The following is a 19419-nucleotide window of genomic DNA, read 5'->3' as shown; positions in this document are numbered from 1 at the left end:
TAAATAAGTAATTGTCATAATGTTTTGATTGAAGTGTGGTACAATAGGAAAAATTATGTTCAAAATATTAAGTAGTCCGATTGGGGAAGTACCTTAAACCTTACAGAAGATCACAGTAAAATCTATTCCTGTTGTGAATAAGAATATAGTCAGACCTTCATTGAAGGGTCTGAAGTAAGGGTTGATAAGGTGATTGTGATGCTTCTGGTGTTGCAGGCGTCCATTGGCTACAGTAACCACTTACCGTTGTGTGAACCGTTTTACCTAATGGTATAAAAAAGTCTCATAATACCATTTACTATTATATAGTTTAAACTTTCCAAGTTAAACTCATGACCTTGACATAAAAATTATAATGATCACTAGATTAAGTTTTAACATAAAAAGGTAAATAAATGACAAAGGATTGTAATGAAACAAATGGGAACGTAATACTTCTTATATAAGTAAATAGTAAGATACTAAAATCTAGAGAGTAGGAATTTATGCAAATGAATTTTACGCTACTTGATGTAATGCATCATGTTGCCGCCACACAAAGGCTTTGCACATAGCGAATAAAATTATTGTCTTTGTGATGAAAACACGTTGCGGGAATACTGATGATATTTTAATTATCATTCTAATATATATTGTTGCGTAAAGTCGACGCTTTTCATTTATTTTATATGAATAGTTACGAGTTTTTTTTTGTTGTATTTAAGACAAAGTATACAATGTTATTTTATACAGTAATATTTCTTTAGCAGGAAATAAAGCAGCATACACTCAAACACACATAAATTATGTATGTGTGTACGTACTTTAATAAAGATAAAATTAACTAAGAAATAAAAATGACTATAAATAAACACTTTTAAGACAAATAATTTTTAAATCAGTTTAAATATAGCTTTATTTATAGGAATAATATTTTTGTATATAAATTTGTATGATTGCTCATTGACAATTATATTATCTATATATATACGGGAAGCAAAAACTTTGTACCCCTTTTTACGGAAATTGCTCGGGCGGAGGAGTATGAAATTTCGCACACTTATAGTTTATATAGAAAATGAGTGCAGAATGCTAATATTTTTTTAATTATGCATAAAAATACATTAAATCAATTTAAAACAAAACATTACACACACTACCTTATATTTGACACACACAGGCATGTATTCTTTATCTTATACTATTAAACGAGTAATTTTTGTATATATATAATCTGAATCTCGGAAACTCCGGCTCACACACGGAACAACCGGCTCCAACAATTTTCTTGAAATTTAGTATGCAGGGCATTTCGGGGGAGATAAATAAATCTAGCTAGAATTCATTTTTAGAAAATGTCGTTTTATCCCTGTTTTTAGGCAATGAAAAAAATGGCTATAATATCGTTATAGAATACGAATAGTTGTAATAGCTCAGGTGGGAAATCGGCTGGTCGCGATCGACCGAAAAGACCACGGTTCAAATCCTCATATTTCCTATTTTCTTTTTTTTTCTAGTTGCACTCGTTATATTTTATTTAAATAGCCTGTTCATATTTTTTATTATTATGTAGGTAAAATCTAAAAATATTATTCATATTTTATCAATATGTGATTAGTATTTAAATATGGCCTAAAGCATATTTTAAGATGTCCTTACAACACACTCCGCCAAGAAATATTCCCTCCAAATCTACTCGTCAACGAGACTCGTTGGTTAGCTATGGATCGGACCCTCAGCTTCAATTTACAAATGAATTAACAGGACAAAACACGCCGCCTAATTGTTTATCTCTCCGTAGTAAAAGGCCTAGGGAAACTGAAACATCGCCATCAGATTTTTCTCGATTTAAGGATGAAATTAAAGACCTAGTTACATCATTGATTGGTGAGCAAAGGATAGATATTAGGGAAATTTCTAGCAGTTTGAAGAATTTAGCTCAGATTAACACAGGCATTGAATCAGCTGTCTCCTTACTTACTCAACAAAATGAAGAATTTCGCAAAAAGATCGAACAACTTGAGCTACAATCGAAAAAGGACAGAGAGTATATTTCCATACTGGAAGACAAAATTGAGGACCTTCAGAGATTGAGTCGTAAGTCGAGTATAGAAATAAAAAATGTGCCACGGAAACAACAAGAAAATCGGAATGACTTAATGAATATTGTTATGAGCTTATCTAAAACTGTTAATCTCGAATTATGCCCGAGGGACATTAAAGATGTATTTAGATTGAAAGCAAAGAAGGATTCGGAGAAAAACCCCCCGATTATAGTTGAATTACCAAGTACTATAATAAAGACAGAATTAATAAATAAAATTAAAGAGTTTAATTATAAAAATAAGTCAAAATTACAAGCAAAGCATTTAGGGCTTACTATCAACGAAGACACTCCAGTATTTGTATCTGAACATCTGACTGCTAAGGGCTCCCGACTACATTTTCTGTCACGCGATTTGGTCAAAACAAAGAAGTTTAAATACTGTTGGACATTGTACGGTAAAGTTTTTGTGAGGAAAGACGACACTTCAAAAATTATTCATATTCAAAGTGAAGCCCAAATACATCACCTTTTGCTGGAAAAGTGACTATCAAATCCATTTAGTATTTATGTCATATCACTATTTTGTATTTTAATATTGTTAATTTTTTGTAAACTTATACTTGGAATGGTTAAATTACTTTTATATTATTATCTTACTAACCCTAGTGTAAGTAAGCTCAACTCTTACTCATTTACAGACAAACATAAACACAAACTTGACTCAACAAATATATTATTTATTTACTTTACCCATTTAAATATTTTCTACACAGCTAAATTACATATACAAAAACATACTCTAATACTCACAATACATAGTTTAAATAAATTACTTAGATGCATATTTAAAGTTGCATTAGGCTCAATTATAATATATTTCAATTCTTTTATACACGTATATATATGTTTGCATGGTCGACACGTAAACATTTTTACATATTATATTACTTTCGTAAATATGCAAAATTACATCATTATAGGTATTATTAAATTATGTGTCAAGTACCATACGTGCGTGAATGAAATTTTTCGTATGTACTTATTGATATTTACCCACCATATGTTGATTAAAAGTGTTTTAACATGTTGGACGGCTTAAACTTGATTCAAGAATTAGACGATAAACAGCCTACTTTTTCAGTAAAATGTAGTATAGAATCTTTTGAAAAGTATATTGGCTGTTCATATATTAACTCATTAAAGATCCTCACTCAAAATATAAGAAGTATATACAAGAATCTTGACGATTTACAAATAACGTTATCGCAGTTACCTTATGAAGTAGATGTTTTAATACTCACAGAATGTTGGTTAAACTTAGAAAAACCAGTACCACAACTTACCAACTATACTTCTGCTTACACAACTAAATTGCTGAATCAAAGTGATGGGGTAGTCGTCTACATAAAAAAGAATCTACATTCTAAAATTGAAGAGCTTAACCTATCTGATGCTACAGGTCTTCAAATAAGTATCTCGAAATATGTGATATTAGGTATTTATCGTTCTCCGTCACATACTTGTGCGGAGAACTTCATATATTCATTGCATAATCACCTTGATTCTATTTCTAACTCTAAAAACGTTATGATATTAGGAGATATAAACATAAATTTAATTGCCACATCCACCGAAAAGTCTCAGGAACGTTATAATAGATTAAAATATTTGGATATATTGTCTTCACATGGTTTCTTACCTGGTCATACTCTCCCTACACGTGAAAATAGTTGCCTTGATCATGTCTTGGTGAAGCACGATTGTACCCCTAGTTCAATTTTTGTAGCCGTTTTAAATACTACAGTAACGGATCATGATATGGTTATTCTTAATATCAATAAAGTAAAAATTAAAGATACACATAAAAAGTACAAAAAGGTAGTGGATTATGATAAGGTATATCAAAAACTTATAACCGCAGATGTGTCTAATCTTAACTCATATAATAATCCTAATTTATTTGCGATGCGACTTATTGAAATGGTTAGGTCAGCTATAGCTGAAAATTCACAAACTGTACCCATTTCGAATAAATCTAGAATACTTGAGCCATGGATAACGCAGGGGGCTGTACGTTGCATTAAGCTTAGAAACTGTATGCATAATAAGCTGAGATCCAATCCGTATAATGTAATCTTAAAAATTACTTATATTCGTTATCGTAACTTTTGTACTAACCTAATCAGAAAACTCAAACGAAATTATAATAAAAGTAAAATTGAAGAAAATATTAAAAACCCAAAAAAGTTATGGTCTACCGTGAATGACATTGTTCAATACAAAGCTAATAAAGCTTCGAATCTAGAATTGTTAAACATAACTGCATTACCCCAAACTTCAGTCAATTACATTAATACCTACTTCATTAATATTGGTAAAAACTTAGCTGAGTCTATAAATAAACGGGTTGGAAACTCATTAAATAATATTACCATTGCTGGTGCACAATCAGCTAGTTTATCCTCTTTCGTCTTGCTTGATACCGATCCGGGTGAGGTTTTCCGCATTCTTATGGGTCTGGATTCGAATAGTGCACCTGGGTGGGACGGTATCACAACAAAATTTATAAAGAACGCTAGAGACTTTTTTGTCCCACACATAACAACTTTGACTAATCTCTGCTTCCGTGCTGGTATTTTTCCTACAATACTTAAACGATCGATAGTGACTCCCGTGTACAAGGGTGGGGACAGATCTGACGTAAACAACTATAGGCCAATTTCTGTACTAAATATCATTTCAAAAATAGTAGAAAAAATACTAAATGTAAGACTTCTAAATTATTTAAATAAATTTAATGTGTTATCCGACGCCCAGTTTGGCTTCAGGAGACACCTATCAACCGAAGATGCTATTATAACCCTTACAACGATGATCGTCAAGGAAGTAGATAAAGGCAATAAGTGTCTTTCCGTGTTTTTAGACCTAAGAAAAGCATTTGACACCGTATCTGTCCCAATCCTTGTACAGAGGCTAGAGAATATAGGAATACGTGGTGTCGCTTTGTCTCTTTTTAGAAGTTATTTATCTGATAGAACTCAAATGGTAAAAATTGATAATTTCATAAGTGATGAAGAAACCGTTCTATATGGGGTACCGCAGGGAAGTGTTCTTGGTCCGACGCTCTTCCTGGTGTATATAAATGACCTCTGTAACTTACGGGACGTCGGGGGAACGATCATCTCCTATGCCGATGATACCGCTATCGTCTTTACGGGCAAGTCGTGGAAGGATGTTGGAATTAGTAGTGACAGAGGTTTAACCAAAGTATTTAAATGGCTAGATGATAATCTTATGACATTAAATATAACAAAAACAAAATATATTTGCTTTGCTCCTAATAATGCTTCTCAACCAGGAGCGGACTTCCGCGTTAGAATTCACAGTTGTTCAAATGTCGATACAATGCCAATAGATTGCAACTGCCCGGATATTGAGAAAGTGATGTCTATGAAATATTTAGGTATAATAGTGGATCAGAGATTAAGTTGGCAGCCCCACATTGAAGCAACTGTGAGCAGGATTAGGAAGCTTGTTTGGATGTTTAGAGCATTGAGGGATGTAATGGCGGTTGAACTATTAAATAAGATTTACATTGCCATGGCCCAATCAGTTTTAGGCTATTGTATCACGGTCTGGGGAGGCGCCAATAAGTCCAGCTTCCTAAATATTGAACGAGCCCAAAGATCAATTGTTAAGGTGATGTACTGTAAACCACTTAGATTTCCTACTGATACTCTGTTCAAGATTAGTGGCTTGTTGTCAGTAAGAAAGCTTTACATACTAAACATTACACTAAAATGTCACAAAAATTTGCCTTATGACCATCGCAAGGTATTAAAACGTAGGAAAGACTTAGTTGCACCGTCATATTCTTGTCGAACGGTCTTTGCCAAACGTCAGTACGATAGCCAATCCGCTTACGTATACAATTCTATTAATTATAAACTAAAAATTTATCCAATGACATTACGAAAGTGTAAACAAGCTATAACGGAGTGGTTAAGAGATCTAACATATGAGGATGTTGAAAAATTGTTAGTTAGAATAGCATAAAAAAGTAAAGTAAATAACTAGATGAGTATATGTATTTGCATGTATCTACACACACGTACACACACACACACACACACACACGCACACACACACACACACTCACACGCACACACACACTCACACGCACACACACACACACTCACACGCACACACTCACACGCACACACTCACACGCACACACACACACACACAAGCACGCACGCACTCACAAACACATTCTTGATCACATTCACTCACTTATAAAGCGCACTTTAATTTCTAACAAAATTCTGTTTTTTTATAAAATCGTGTCATATTGTTACCATTTGTATGAAATCTTAGTTAAAGACTTGGGAAGTTGCGAGTCATTCCCACAACAAGTATCTACGATAACTTATTGGGAAGACTCAGTGTAACTTATATTGTAAACAGATTTCATGAATAAAGATATTATTATTATTATTATTATTATTATATATGATTTCCAAAACCCACGATTTACTAAAAAATACCGAGCTAAGCTCGGTTACCCAGGAAGGTACTTTATTATTATAGAAGTAATAGTATAATAGTATAATCTTTGACAAAAGAACCTTAATAATGTTTAAACTTATAATTTAAATTAATTATGGTCGAATTACGACCACTGGGTGACTACTAGTTTTTATTAATTTGTGTTTATATGTTTGTATGTAATTTATCGTTCTTGTATTTATATTTGTGATATGGGAATTTTATAATTCTTTGAAATACAAGTTTCAACGTTTCATGGTTACTATCAACACATTTACTTAACACCACTGACTTGCCGCGATTATCATTTTGAAATTCTAAATATTGTGGTGATAATGCAGACGCTACGCCACGGGTGACATTCGTATTGAGTATGACAGACTTAGTAAGTAGAAGCAATGTAATGTAACCAAACAATGATAGTAAAAGCGTCCGTAGTTATTTCGGTGTAATATTTTATATTATGTTTAATAATGTATTATAAAATTTACATGTTGCTATACGCGTGTAAATTATTACCTAGATTTGCTATTAATCTGGTCCTTACTGGATGTCATAACGCTGTGAGTGATAATATTCTCAAAGGAAATAATTAGTAAATGTATAGGAAGAATACGTGATTAAAAAAATATAAGTTGAGTTTGCGTCAACTACTAATAAATTGAGAATGTTATCAACATAGGTAGTTGAAAAAATAGTTAACAATATAGATAACAGAAGAGAATAGAACAGAATACATTAGAATAGGACAGAATAGAACAGAATAGAATAGAAAGGATAGCGAAGAGCTACAAAATAAATAAATTTCTAAAATAAAAGTAATTTTTGTTACTCCTTATTACATGAGCTATTTACCAGTGAAAGTTCCATCGAAATCGGTTCAGCAGTTTCAGAGGTTCTCCGGAACAAACAGACAGACAGACAAAAATTGAAAAAAAAATGTTATTTTGGTATACATATGTACCATATGCATTTAGTAAAAAGCGGTTAATACTATACTACAAACAGACACTTCAATTTTATTTATTTGTTTAGAAGATTATACAATCACTTCGTTCATTCTTAGTCAATATGAACTTTATTTGTCCAACTTATTCATAAAAATATCTACGTTTCAGGTTTTATACCCTTGTTCTCTTGATGTGGGTCCACATTTACCACTAAGCTGGGATGGTAACAAGCGATTAATCCGAGTATCAACTTCATTTGCAGGTGCGCTGCGATTAACAAACGAGTCTCTCTAACAGCTTTATTAAAACAGTAAGTAATATATAATCTTCACTCAAAATTGTACGCATTAATCTTGAGTCAGGCCTCACTTCCGAATGATACATAGTATTAATAGGTAATTTATTTTAAAAATGTTTTAAAGAAGTTGTTGATGTTTATAACTCTTATTTAAAGAAACGGAGTAGGTACCTACGAAAAAATGGTATCTTTTATATTTTGTCAATTCACCCCACCCGAAAGAACTGCCCGAAAAATAATTAACATGATATTAAATTTGGTTCTCATTCTGGTACCAAATTTCAAATATTACAATTTTGGAGTAATATTTTTTTTTGTTAAAATTTTTGTGCCTCTGTGTTCAATTTCGTACTTTTTCCCAATATTCATTGAACTCTAACAATTTGTTATCGTCCTTTGAAAAGTTTTATTCTCAAACATTGATGGCTGTCATCCGATCTTAATATAAATTGGACAGCTCTCGATAATGAAAACCATTCAAAAGAAAAATATCCTACCAAATTAATTACTCTATGAAACATAATTTTATTTTTGATCTGTTTGTTATTTCTGATTTTTAACATTCTTTATAAAAATTTGTGTCTCATAAAAATCGGAGTGTTTAAAAAATATAAAGAAACCCATAGTCTGTTGATGAATGTGGTGCAAGACGCCAGTAGCTAGTGCATCAGGATATAACAATTTGCAAATGGCAAAAGAGAGTTTGTTTGGTTCAAGTTGAAATTTTCGATTACCAATGTTGAGCGAGTTGATAATAGAAAAAAATGTATTTTATATAAGATACAAAAATTGATTAATCTGTTGAGTCTGTGTTAACCAACTTCAAAATATTTTCTTATCTGGTTATCGATTAAATGACTTTTTTACGTCTCTTATAACTTTTCACTCGGTGTACCGATTTCGAATGAATATTTTTTTATTCGAAAGGTACATCTGACTAATTGTTTCGATACATTTTTAATAATGTGTATTGATTAATATTTGGCAATGTAAAATGAAGACCTTTTTTGTTGTTTGAAAACAAATTAAATTATTAACTTTTACGAAGTCATAGTTGTTACAAGCGTGTCATCATGGGTTTTGATTTCAACTATAATTTATATTGGAAGCAGCATGGCAAATTATTGTTAAAATGTTACTGGCATTATGATCAGTTCACAGTGATATATTAGGTTTATTAGATTCAATAAGTTTAAAAGTTACTAAAGATTGATCATAGTAGAATAGCGTATGATAATTTTGGTGACTAAATTATAAAGATGAGTAAATTATACAATAATGTACATCAAAATCTGCAATACTGCATGGGAGTATAAGTACTTAAATATATGAAAACAACATGTTTCAGCAACTCTCCCCCACAATATATCTGTCTATATCTATTTGTGTTCATATTGTTATAAAATAGATTTATAAACTTTTTACGTAAACATTGATTTTGAAATTAATGTTTAAAATTAATACTGTAAAAAATATTTTTGATTTTTCTCTTATAGAAACAAAAACATTATTTTTCACGTTGTATTATCTCATCATATCAACCGGTATCGTATTTGATATTGAAGCGAAATTTAATATAAAATTAAATTATGTAAGTATACGTATGCAATGTAACATTTTAAAATGAAACGTTTTTGATACTTCGAATACTCCGAAGGGACGGTTGAATTTTCAGATAGTCCCATTTTATTACAATGACATAAATTATTTGCTCGTTTGCTATTGTATTCTGTGTCTATACAGCGGCGTTTGTGCAATAAATTCTGTTCTGCCGTTCCAATGTTAATAGCCTACACCTCTTATTTGTTTTATAAGCCTGACGATATTCTACGTCCGTGAGTTGTTTTCCTGAATTGAATTATTAATAACCTAAATGGTAGGATGTTTCGTAGACAGTACATGTACTATCTATTCACTTGTTACTTTACCGTCTACGCTTTCTGGGTAAGCGTTGTAGGTCATATCCGGTGCAAAGTATGAATGAACTAATAAAAGGAGCAATTGCAAACCTTTAAATATTCTATTGACATAATTACGATTAGATGGTATGGCTTAAGTTCACATGACTTACATGTTATCTAGTAACATTTTTAATTTGAATTTCGAATTTAAATTATATAGTTAAGAAATAATGTATAATTGCCATAATTTTTAAATATAACCGTTTATAAAAATACGATAACAAATCAATATTTTGTACTTCAATAAGAAGGGCACGTCGTTTGATGTAGTTAAAAATCTTATCCAAATCAGAATTTATACATACATATATATATATAATTGTTATTAATTTTTCAACAGCTTGATAAACGTTATTTAAGGAAGAAAGAAAGAATGAAAAGAAAAATATATTTATTTAGGACATCACAAACATTGCAAACTTAATGACTAAATATTAATACAAAAAAAATATAATAATAAAATAAAACAAGATGAATACAGTTCATAAAAAAAATTAACCAAAACTAAATTATAAAGAGGAAAAAAGTAAAAAACAAAAAAGAAGAAAAAAAAAATCCAATTTAAAATTAAATAATAAAAAAATGTTTTACAATGTCTGCAATTGTGTGTTGTGCCCCAAGATAGTATATCACTCAGCTTAAAATTGGAACACACATACACGTTACATACATGCATATGCATAGCAGCTCAGGCTATTGCAGTCCACTGCTGGACATATGCCTCCCCAAGTTCGCGCCAAACATCCCGGTTTTCCGCAATCCTCATCCAGCCTACACCGGCAATATTAAGTAGATCGTCGCTCCATCGGGCCGGGGGCGTACCAAGATGCGTTTGCCAACACGCGGTCTCCACTCCAGGATCCGTCTACTCCAACGGCCATCGGTCCTGCGACACAGATGACCAGCCCACTGCCACTTCAACTTGCTAATTCTGTGGGCTACGTCGGTTACTTTCGTTCTCTAATGGATAGTCTCATTTCTAATCCTATCTTTGAGAGAGGCCCCAAGCATAGCCCGTTCCATTGCACGTTGAGCGACTTTAAACTTGTGAACCAGTCCCTTCGTCAGTGTCCACGTCTCGGCTCCGTATGTTAACACAGGCACTACGCATTGCTCGAAGACTTTTCTCTTCAAGCATTGCGGAATCTTCGAAGTAAAGACTCGACGAAGTCTGCCAAACACCGCCCAGCCCAACCGAATCCTCCTATCGGCCTCCTTCTCGAAGTTGTTGCGGCCTAGTTGGATAGTATGGCCTAGGCAAATATAATCCTGAACAACGTCGAGAAGGGTACTATCGACCGCACATACATCAACTAGTAATAATAATAAATAAAAAATACTAAAAGAGTCTATTATTTCAAGTTCTTTCCTTTATTTCCTTTTTGAAATTCCAATTTAGTTAAAAGACAGAGAATGTATAAAAAAAATTGAATTTTATTTCACACAAATAATGATTTACATACGATTCCATGTGATACTTGTGTGTCATATAATATCTTAATATTGTTGGCACCACGTAACCAAGTAATAGTTAGTTAGCTATAACTGTAGTGACAGCAAGGCTGCGTCAGGTTGCACCTTAATTGCATTCACCCGGATGTTTAATACTAAACTATAATATACACATATAATGCGAACATGACTTTTATAGCTCACAGTCAAGGTTTGCTCTAAGAGCTAACCAGAAAATCAAAAGATATACCAATTCAAAAGATACATTCTAGGAGTTCAAACGAGAGATAATTACATAGTATAATACCAAGAATAGAGTTAACATTATAGTTCAACGCAATGTTCTTCAAAACATTCAAACTGGAAATGTAAGTTTTTTCGTATAACATTGCAAGATTTACGGTTTGATGTGATTTTAAGAATACATATTTCTTAGATTTGCTAATGTTCTTAAAGTAAATACTTATTTTTTGTAAAGTGTACTAAGAGTGTGTTATCGAAAATCGAAAAGCAATCGTATTGGTCCATTAAAAACTCACGGAGGAAATGTACAAACGTGTTTGTATACCAAAAGCCGAACGTTATTACGGTACTTCTCTATACGGTAACACATGTATGCCACATAAATTTAGTCCTGCACGTTAAAATTAGAAATGTAAGCTCCGTACAGAGAAATATGTGCTTTTAAAATTTATACCGCGCCATTATATTTGTTCACGCCCATGGAAAAGCAATTGTTTTTATACGTAAATAAAAATAGAGTATGTATATTTTTTGGGATATAGTCCCGTTCATTGTTACACCTGCCCTACGTTTTCAGATAAAGCGGATTTGGTGTGTTGCGATTCCAACTGACTGTTTTTACACGTACACGCTCTTCTGGACAATTGCTCGGGGTTGGATACTGTTAATTTAGTAGAAAATACGTTAATGCGTTGAAACGAAAGTATTTTCAATACTACTGTACGTGTATCATGTTTAAAAAGGCACTGTTGTTGTGTCGCGTAATTTATGAATTGTATAACATAAATAATTTATTTCTTAGTAATTTATTTAAGACCTTATACAAATAGAATGTAGACATAGTGGAAAAAAAACCACACATTAGCAATATTTGATTGGGAGCCAATTTGGTATTAAATTAAATCAATTACTTATAGCATTGATTATGAAATACAAAAACAAATATTCACTAACGAATTACAAAACTATTTATTATTATAATTGGATAATGTAACGAAATGTCAGATAACAGAAAGCCACTGGCTGCTACATCTGGTTCAGTGCGTAATAAACTGTAGGTAGCGGTAGCTATAAGATTCTTGTGTTCCTAATATTTAGGAAATTTCTTTTTGTTCAACCTTTACATTAAATATATTTGAATCGCTAGTTTTCTACTAAATTTAAGTACACTTCGAGAAAACAAGATACAACAGTACGTCAACTGACGTAATATCAAAAAGCGAAATAGAAGTTTTATGTCGAAATATCGTCATTCGCTTGTAACCCTCGTCAGACATCAAAATTATCTAACAAGAAATATCAATACTACATGTTGCCTATAAAATATATTATTATCTCAAAGGTAAATGTACTTGACAAGAAACGTCAATGTGCAAACCTTATAGAACATCCGACCATCCACTCCCTCAGAATGAATGGATACATTGGCGCGCCAATACCAAAACTTCAAAAGGACACCCTATACTTGGTCTATATCAAATCAAATCAAATCAAAAATAGCTTTATTCAAATAGGTTCCAAGAGCACTTGCGAATCGTCATTTTACAAATTAAAACTTTAAAATTAAATTATTATTTTTGTATACGCAGGAAGAGAAAAAAAAATCCTGATGGACCAGGGATACGGCACTGGAGAGGGATCGCGCATCATGACCATTCATGAAGCACAAGGGTAAACCTACGGCGAGGTCATCATCGTCCAGACAAAGACCGAGTAGTACATATATGGTAACTAGGAAATAAGTGTACATATATGATAACTAGCAAATAAATGTAAATATAGACATAGATAAGAAAAATAATAATGTTCAGAAATTAGAAAGGAATTATGTGTATACTTCTCCATAAACAGTATTTAGTAAGGAAAAAAAAGACTAGCCTGTCGATCTGTAGTAATAAAGAAAAATCGCCTGTGGTATTATTGTAATGCTGGCTCAGGCATTTTGAGCCCGTGGATCAAAATTTTTAAATAAATAAAAAAAACCTTGTACAACAACAGATTAATAAATATAAAAACTTCTATACACATATACTCGTACCAAAAGTCTCATCACATTTTCTTAGTAAAATGAATTTTATTTTATCTATTTATGGGTCTTTATTTGTTCGGTATTCTTATTTTTATTCTTATTTGTAAAGCTAGACAGTTGACTGACGTTGTAATGGCGTCTAGCCCTTTTGATGTAGGTTGAGGGTTGCCTATTTTCGGAAAATGTATGTACTACCATTAGTGTCTTGCTTCTTTTCAACCATAGAAATTGTAAATTGTTTTAAAATTTGATATTAATCGATACAAACGTTGTTTAAAACGAAATATTTTTTAATTGATAGTCATAAAACGCCTATTGGACATCAACACTACACGTATAGCCTGTATATTTCGGATAAAAACATGAAATAAGGTCCAAAGATAATTTGATTATAATAGTCACTATAATTGTGAAGACTACATTTGAACCTACGCAGATATTCTGAGTGCTAAAACTTTTTTTATGTCTTCTTAAATCATAAAGTAAAAAAAAACCTATAACAAAGAATTGGTAGAACAATTGACTAAATATAAATGTTATATAATTTATACTAAATTAGCAAGTAAGCCATGATATCATTGATAAGGACAAGTTTAACTTTAATCGTTTAATTCATAAATAAAAGAAGTAGAAGGGGAGCCAACATGCAACTTTTTAAGGTGCCAGCGTTTGAGAAAGCCCGGTCTGAGAATCTAAGGCTCATCAAAAGAAATAGTAGCAGTGCTTGTGAAATCAATCTATTAGTGATGCACGGTAAGAAAGCGCTAAAACGAGAGTAGCTTATAGCAAATCTAATGTGGTCAAAGTCTTTGTTTAATTATTGTGAGTTTATCGAAGTAACACATCAAACATAACATTCTGATTGTCCACGAGGACAATCAGAATGTTATGTTTGATGTGGTCTGAAGTTTTTGTGATAATTGAAATAATTATAATAAAATTGTGTCAAATGAGACAAAAACCACGTTCAATGCCATAGACCGTCAACGTAGGTAGATAAAAAAAAATTGTCAAGTAAATACGCAGCATTAGAGGTAACTCAAAAAGTACTCATCAAATCACAATCAAATTTAAACGAGACCACAACACCAGCATCCGCACAACAACAACAAAAAGAGTTATCAAAATCGGTCCACCCAGTAAAAACTTATAAGTATAATACAATATCGATCGACGATAAAATAGTTAAGTAAATTTGCATTATTAGCGATAACTCAAAAAATACTTGTCAGATATTAATTATATTTAAAGTACCTGGGTGAACGAGTTTAGCTCGGTATTTTTTTAATAAATCGTGTTTTTTGGAAATCATATTTAAATACGAATTACATATTTATAAAATATGAATAATATTTTTTTTACCGACAATGATAAAAAATATAAATAAATATAAAAAATCATAAATAAAAAAATAGTTAAAAAATAATAATGATAAAATATAAATTACCTTTTTCGATTTTACATACATTATCAAATAAAAAATAACCAGTGCAAGTAGAAAAAAAAAAGAAAGAATAATAATCGGTCGAGGTTTTGAACCAAGGTCTTTTCGATTGATCGCGACCGGCTGATTTCCCACCTGAGCCATTACAAATTTACTAACGAAATTTATCTTCGTATCCTAATGATATTTTGTCATTGTCTAAAAACTGGGATAAAACGACATTTTCTAAAAATGAATCCTAGCTAGATCCCCTGCATACCAAATTTCATGAAAATCGTTGGAGCCGTTTCCGAGATTTCGATTATATATATACAAGAATTGCTCGTTTAATAGTATAAGATACGGCCACCTGACACGCACAACTACATTAAAAAATCATCGAAATTAGTCCACCAATTCATTTAAAGTTTAAATGGAAAAGATGTGTTCCCTGTTTCTTAGAATGTGTATGTGCTTTGTGTGCGTCTGTATGTGTGTGTGTTTGTTTTTGTGTGTACATATCACGTCAGTTTATCATTATTATTTACCTGCAATTAAAGTATTATCTGTATCATTATAGTCTAAGCATTTTAATCAGGCAAGTAATTTTTTCTTTAATAATATATGTATAGTTATTAATTGTTCTGATGTTGATTAGTGTGTTAATTTTACTGTAAATCATTGGAGCATGGTGATAGTAATAGTTTTGTTCAAAAGATGTTTTGGTAGCATTAACCGGACACCCTTTCTTCATATATGCATGTTTGTCTTACGGTCAGTATATCAGCTAGTTCATAAGTCGCAGCAGTGGGATGTCTATAAGGTAGAGAGAGTATTCATTTTAGAGCTTTCTCTGAAAGCATTATATTTGTCTTACCAGCGTCTGCTCATGTACAGATGTAATATCTCACAAAGCACTCACAGAGCGTTCTATAGACTTGAATTAGGAGCTTCTCTTCACATATAGTATGTAAATTTTAAAATATGTACATTAATTTTCTGATCCTAGCTGTTAAAGTAGTAATATGTTAGTTTCGAATTAAGTCGTTCATCACTACTGCACCTAAGTACTTTGCAGAATTTACTCTATTAAGTGTTGCACAGTCATAGTTAGATTATAAATGAGACTATCCGCGAGAGAACGAAAGTAACCGACATAGCCCACAGAATTAGCAAGTTGAAGTGGCAGTGGGCTGGTCATCTGTGTTGCAGTTACTTTTAAAAATACAAATGAAATAAAAGTATGATGGATTAAAGCAGGAATGAAATAGTAAAAGTTGTGCTTACTTTAGAGTTAACAAGATTAAGCTAGATTTCTACTCTATCATCTCTTTGACTTTAAGACATTACGAAAATTGTATTCTAAAAGCTCATTTTAATCAGTTCCATTCTATCATGTGCCCTCTTTATCTAAAGTTGAGCGTAGCTCCCGCTAGACCGAAACTTTTTAATCAAGATACCTCCTTTAAAACAACACGGCAAACGCAACTTCAACTAGAAACAATTTAACAAAGCCTTTTTGTAGCCTTGAGTTTTATTCCACAAATGTTTGATGTGAGTCAGGCATTACTGTTTATAACTTCTGTATTTTTTATTTAAAGATATATTGTAAAATTTTAATCAACGTAAAAACAGGAGTAGGATCTTATTTCGATGTACATACTATACGAATAAGTCTCGTACAAATACGTATACGAATAAGACTCTCGATATATTTTTCATCCAAGTAAATTACTCAATAATACATAAATGAGTCAATTATCGTGATTGTAGTACACATATTATATAAACCTGCAAAACTTTTTTCTTTGACATAATCGCACGTTTATAAGACAGTTTAGATTCATAAATCATCTTAATTTAAATTCAACTATAATACTATATACAAAATAAATAACAAATAACGCGGTTAAAGATAAAAAAGTATTCCAAATTTCATTAATCAAAAGCGATCATGAATCCAATAATTGTGTTTGCAGGCAAACAAAGAAAAACCAACTTCAATTATATTGACAAGTAATATAACGTAGGTAGACAAAAAAAAAAAAATGTCAAGTAAATACGCATTATCAAAGATTACTCCAAAAGTTGTAATCAGATCTCGATGAAATTTAAAATATGTGACCACATGATAAACATCGGCTTTCGATTAAATTAAAAATCATCAAAATCGGTATACCTAGTAAAAAGTTATGCGGAATTTCGAGAGTTTCCCTCGATTTCTCTGGGATTCCATCATCAGATCCTGATTTCCTTATCATGGTACCAAACTAGGCATATCTCCAGGTTCCATATCCATAGGTTCATAAACGACGGAGATATCCGCGAACATACATTAAAAAGAAAAAAAAAAGAAAAAAATATATATATTTACGGTCGAATTGAGTAACCTCCTCCAGTAAAAAATCAACCAAGAAACATACGTACGCTCAATTTCAAGTAATACGTTATAATAAATCACAGTATTTTTAAAACGTTATTAGTTTGAAATATTATCTTATAATATAATGAATATTATTATTATTAATTAAAGCATTTTATTCAAATAACGAAAAGTAGCTTTCTTGGTATCTTGTTGCGTGATCGTAATTGCAAAGTATTATTGTGTAACCTCATCCAACATTTTACTAATTTTAACATAGTTTCAAAAATAACAGCAAAAGCAGAACAAGTTTAAGAGAAAAAGTAATTACCATCTAAAACGGCAATAGTTTAAATGTTTTGCTTACTGAAAGTAAACAAACAAAGTAAGTTATATGATAGAAAATAACTATGTAAACTAAAAACAGAGCGACACGAGAGCAAAACATTTCCCCGCACCAAGACTGGCAGCTTAGTGATTTCCAAGTGAAAATGATTTACTAACTCGCGCTTGAGACTACGAGTTCCATTGTTTCTCCTCATCACAATTCTCTAGACGTTTCACTGCGGTTTGTGTACTATATATATAGTACGTACAATATACTGCACATATCAGGTATTCTTCGGTACAACTACGCTTTGCCAGTTTCTTACAATTGTACCTTCTTTTCGAATGAATGACAAGGCGATCTAAAATGCACGTGTTCTATTGTATAGCGATATTAAAGCACGACTTTAAATTGAAATATAGTAATTAATTAATACTTATTATTGTGATTTATTTATAAATACAATGAATGACTATTTCTGCGATATAGCAGAATTAGCAACAAAAAGTGCTGTGTGGCTACGGCACTAAAGAATTTAGCCACCCCCTCTCTTCCCGTGGGTGTCGTAAGAGGCGACTAAGGGATAACAAGGTTCCACAACCACCTTGGAACTTAAGAAGCCGACCGATGGCGGGATAACCATCCAATTGCTGGCTTTGAAATACACAGGCCGAAGACGGGCAGCAGCGTCTTCGGTGCGACAAAGCCAATACTGCGGTCACCAACCCGCGTGCCCAGCATGGTGACTATGGGCAAAACACATGAGTTCACGTTATTTTTGGCGAAAACTTGTGGAGGCCTATGTCCAGCAGTGGACTGTATAGGCTGTAATGAATGAGCAACATTGAATACCATAAATCAATAAATAGATGAAGTATATATACATATATAATATTTATAGGTATATGTATATTATTACTTTTTGAGTTATTTAGTTTTTTCTTAGTACTTTTTTATTAGTATCATTTTGTTCTTAGTATTACTTTATTAGTTATAGTTACTTTATTAGTTTTAGTAGTATTATCCTGTATGGATAACTAGTGCGTGAGTTGAGGATTTGCAACCATTGACATTTATGTCAATGATTAATAATAAAAATAAAAATGTATTCTTTATTTAAAAAAAATTATACAAACAAAAAAAGTACAAAAGGCCGCCTTATCGCATATAACTTTACTGCACAATAATTAATTGTAGATTAATTTTACAATGATATTATCAATACTACTTTGTGATGAAATTTCATAAAGAGAAATGATATATTTAAATACGCTTCAGCACAATTAGTCTTTCTTGATTATAAATAAAAATTTATCCGTATAAAAGTGCTATAAATAACGGTACTGTGATCCAATTAAGAATATATTTATATGTGTACTAGCTGACCCTGCAAACTTTGTTTTGCCATATATATTATTAAACACCTTATTTCCCCCCCCCCCCCTTATAACTTAGGGGTATGAAAAATAGATGTTGGTCGATTCTCAGACCAACCCGATATGCACATAAAATTTAATACAAATCGGTCCAGCCGTTTCGGAGGAGTATTTTAACTAACATTGTGACACGATAATTTTATATACAAGATTAATCGGATGTAAATAATATTTTACTAACGAATTAAGTAGGTCGTACATCTGGGCATTATTTTCTATCTTTAACTAAGACCTAAGTGAACAATTCATATACTCGTACAACGTAAAGCAAGATTATTTATCACAGTTTATAAGTATGATTAGCTTGTTTAGCCTCAGCCAGCCTATAAACTGTACACGAGGGAATCTATTTCGAAATAAAAA

At 31.8% G+C, this 19419-nt stretch overlaps 1 protein-coding gene and 1 long non-coding RNA gene across 2 annotated transcripts; one reads left to right on the top strand and one right to left on the bottom strand.

Annotated features, from left to right (window-relative positions):
* Positions 1-1628: 1628 nt before the first annotated feature.
* LOC123656645 lies at positions 1629-2570 on the top strand. Its single transcript, XM_045592310.1, has 2 exons — positions 1629-2268; positions 2341-2570. Exons 1-2 carry the CDS (start codon positions 1629-1631, stop codon positions 2568-2570), a joined length of 870 nt encoding a protein of 289 aa, XP_045448266.1.
* A 10449-nt stretch (positions 2571-13019) lies between these two features.
* Positions 13020-19036, bottom strand: LOC123656295. Its single transcript, XR_006743514.1, has 4 exons — positions 18793-19036; positions 18094-18098; positions 17889-17894; positions 13020-13033 (listed from the first exon to the last, which is right to left on the bottom strand). It is a non-coding gene; the product is annotated as an uncharacterized LOC123656295 (long non-coding RNA).
* Positions 19037-19419: the final 383 nt, after the last annotated feature.

This window comes from Melitaea cinxia, chromosome 9, assembly GCF_905220565.1.
Source record: "Melitaea cinxia chromosome 9, ilMelCinx1.1, whole genome shotgun sequence".
Lineage (NCBI taxonomy): Eukaryota > Metazoa > Arthropoda > Insecta > Lepidoptera > Nymphalidae > Melitaea > Melitaea cinxia.
Note: the sequence above shows the minus strand (reverse complement) of the source record. Positions and strands in the feature narration are given on the sequence as shown.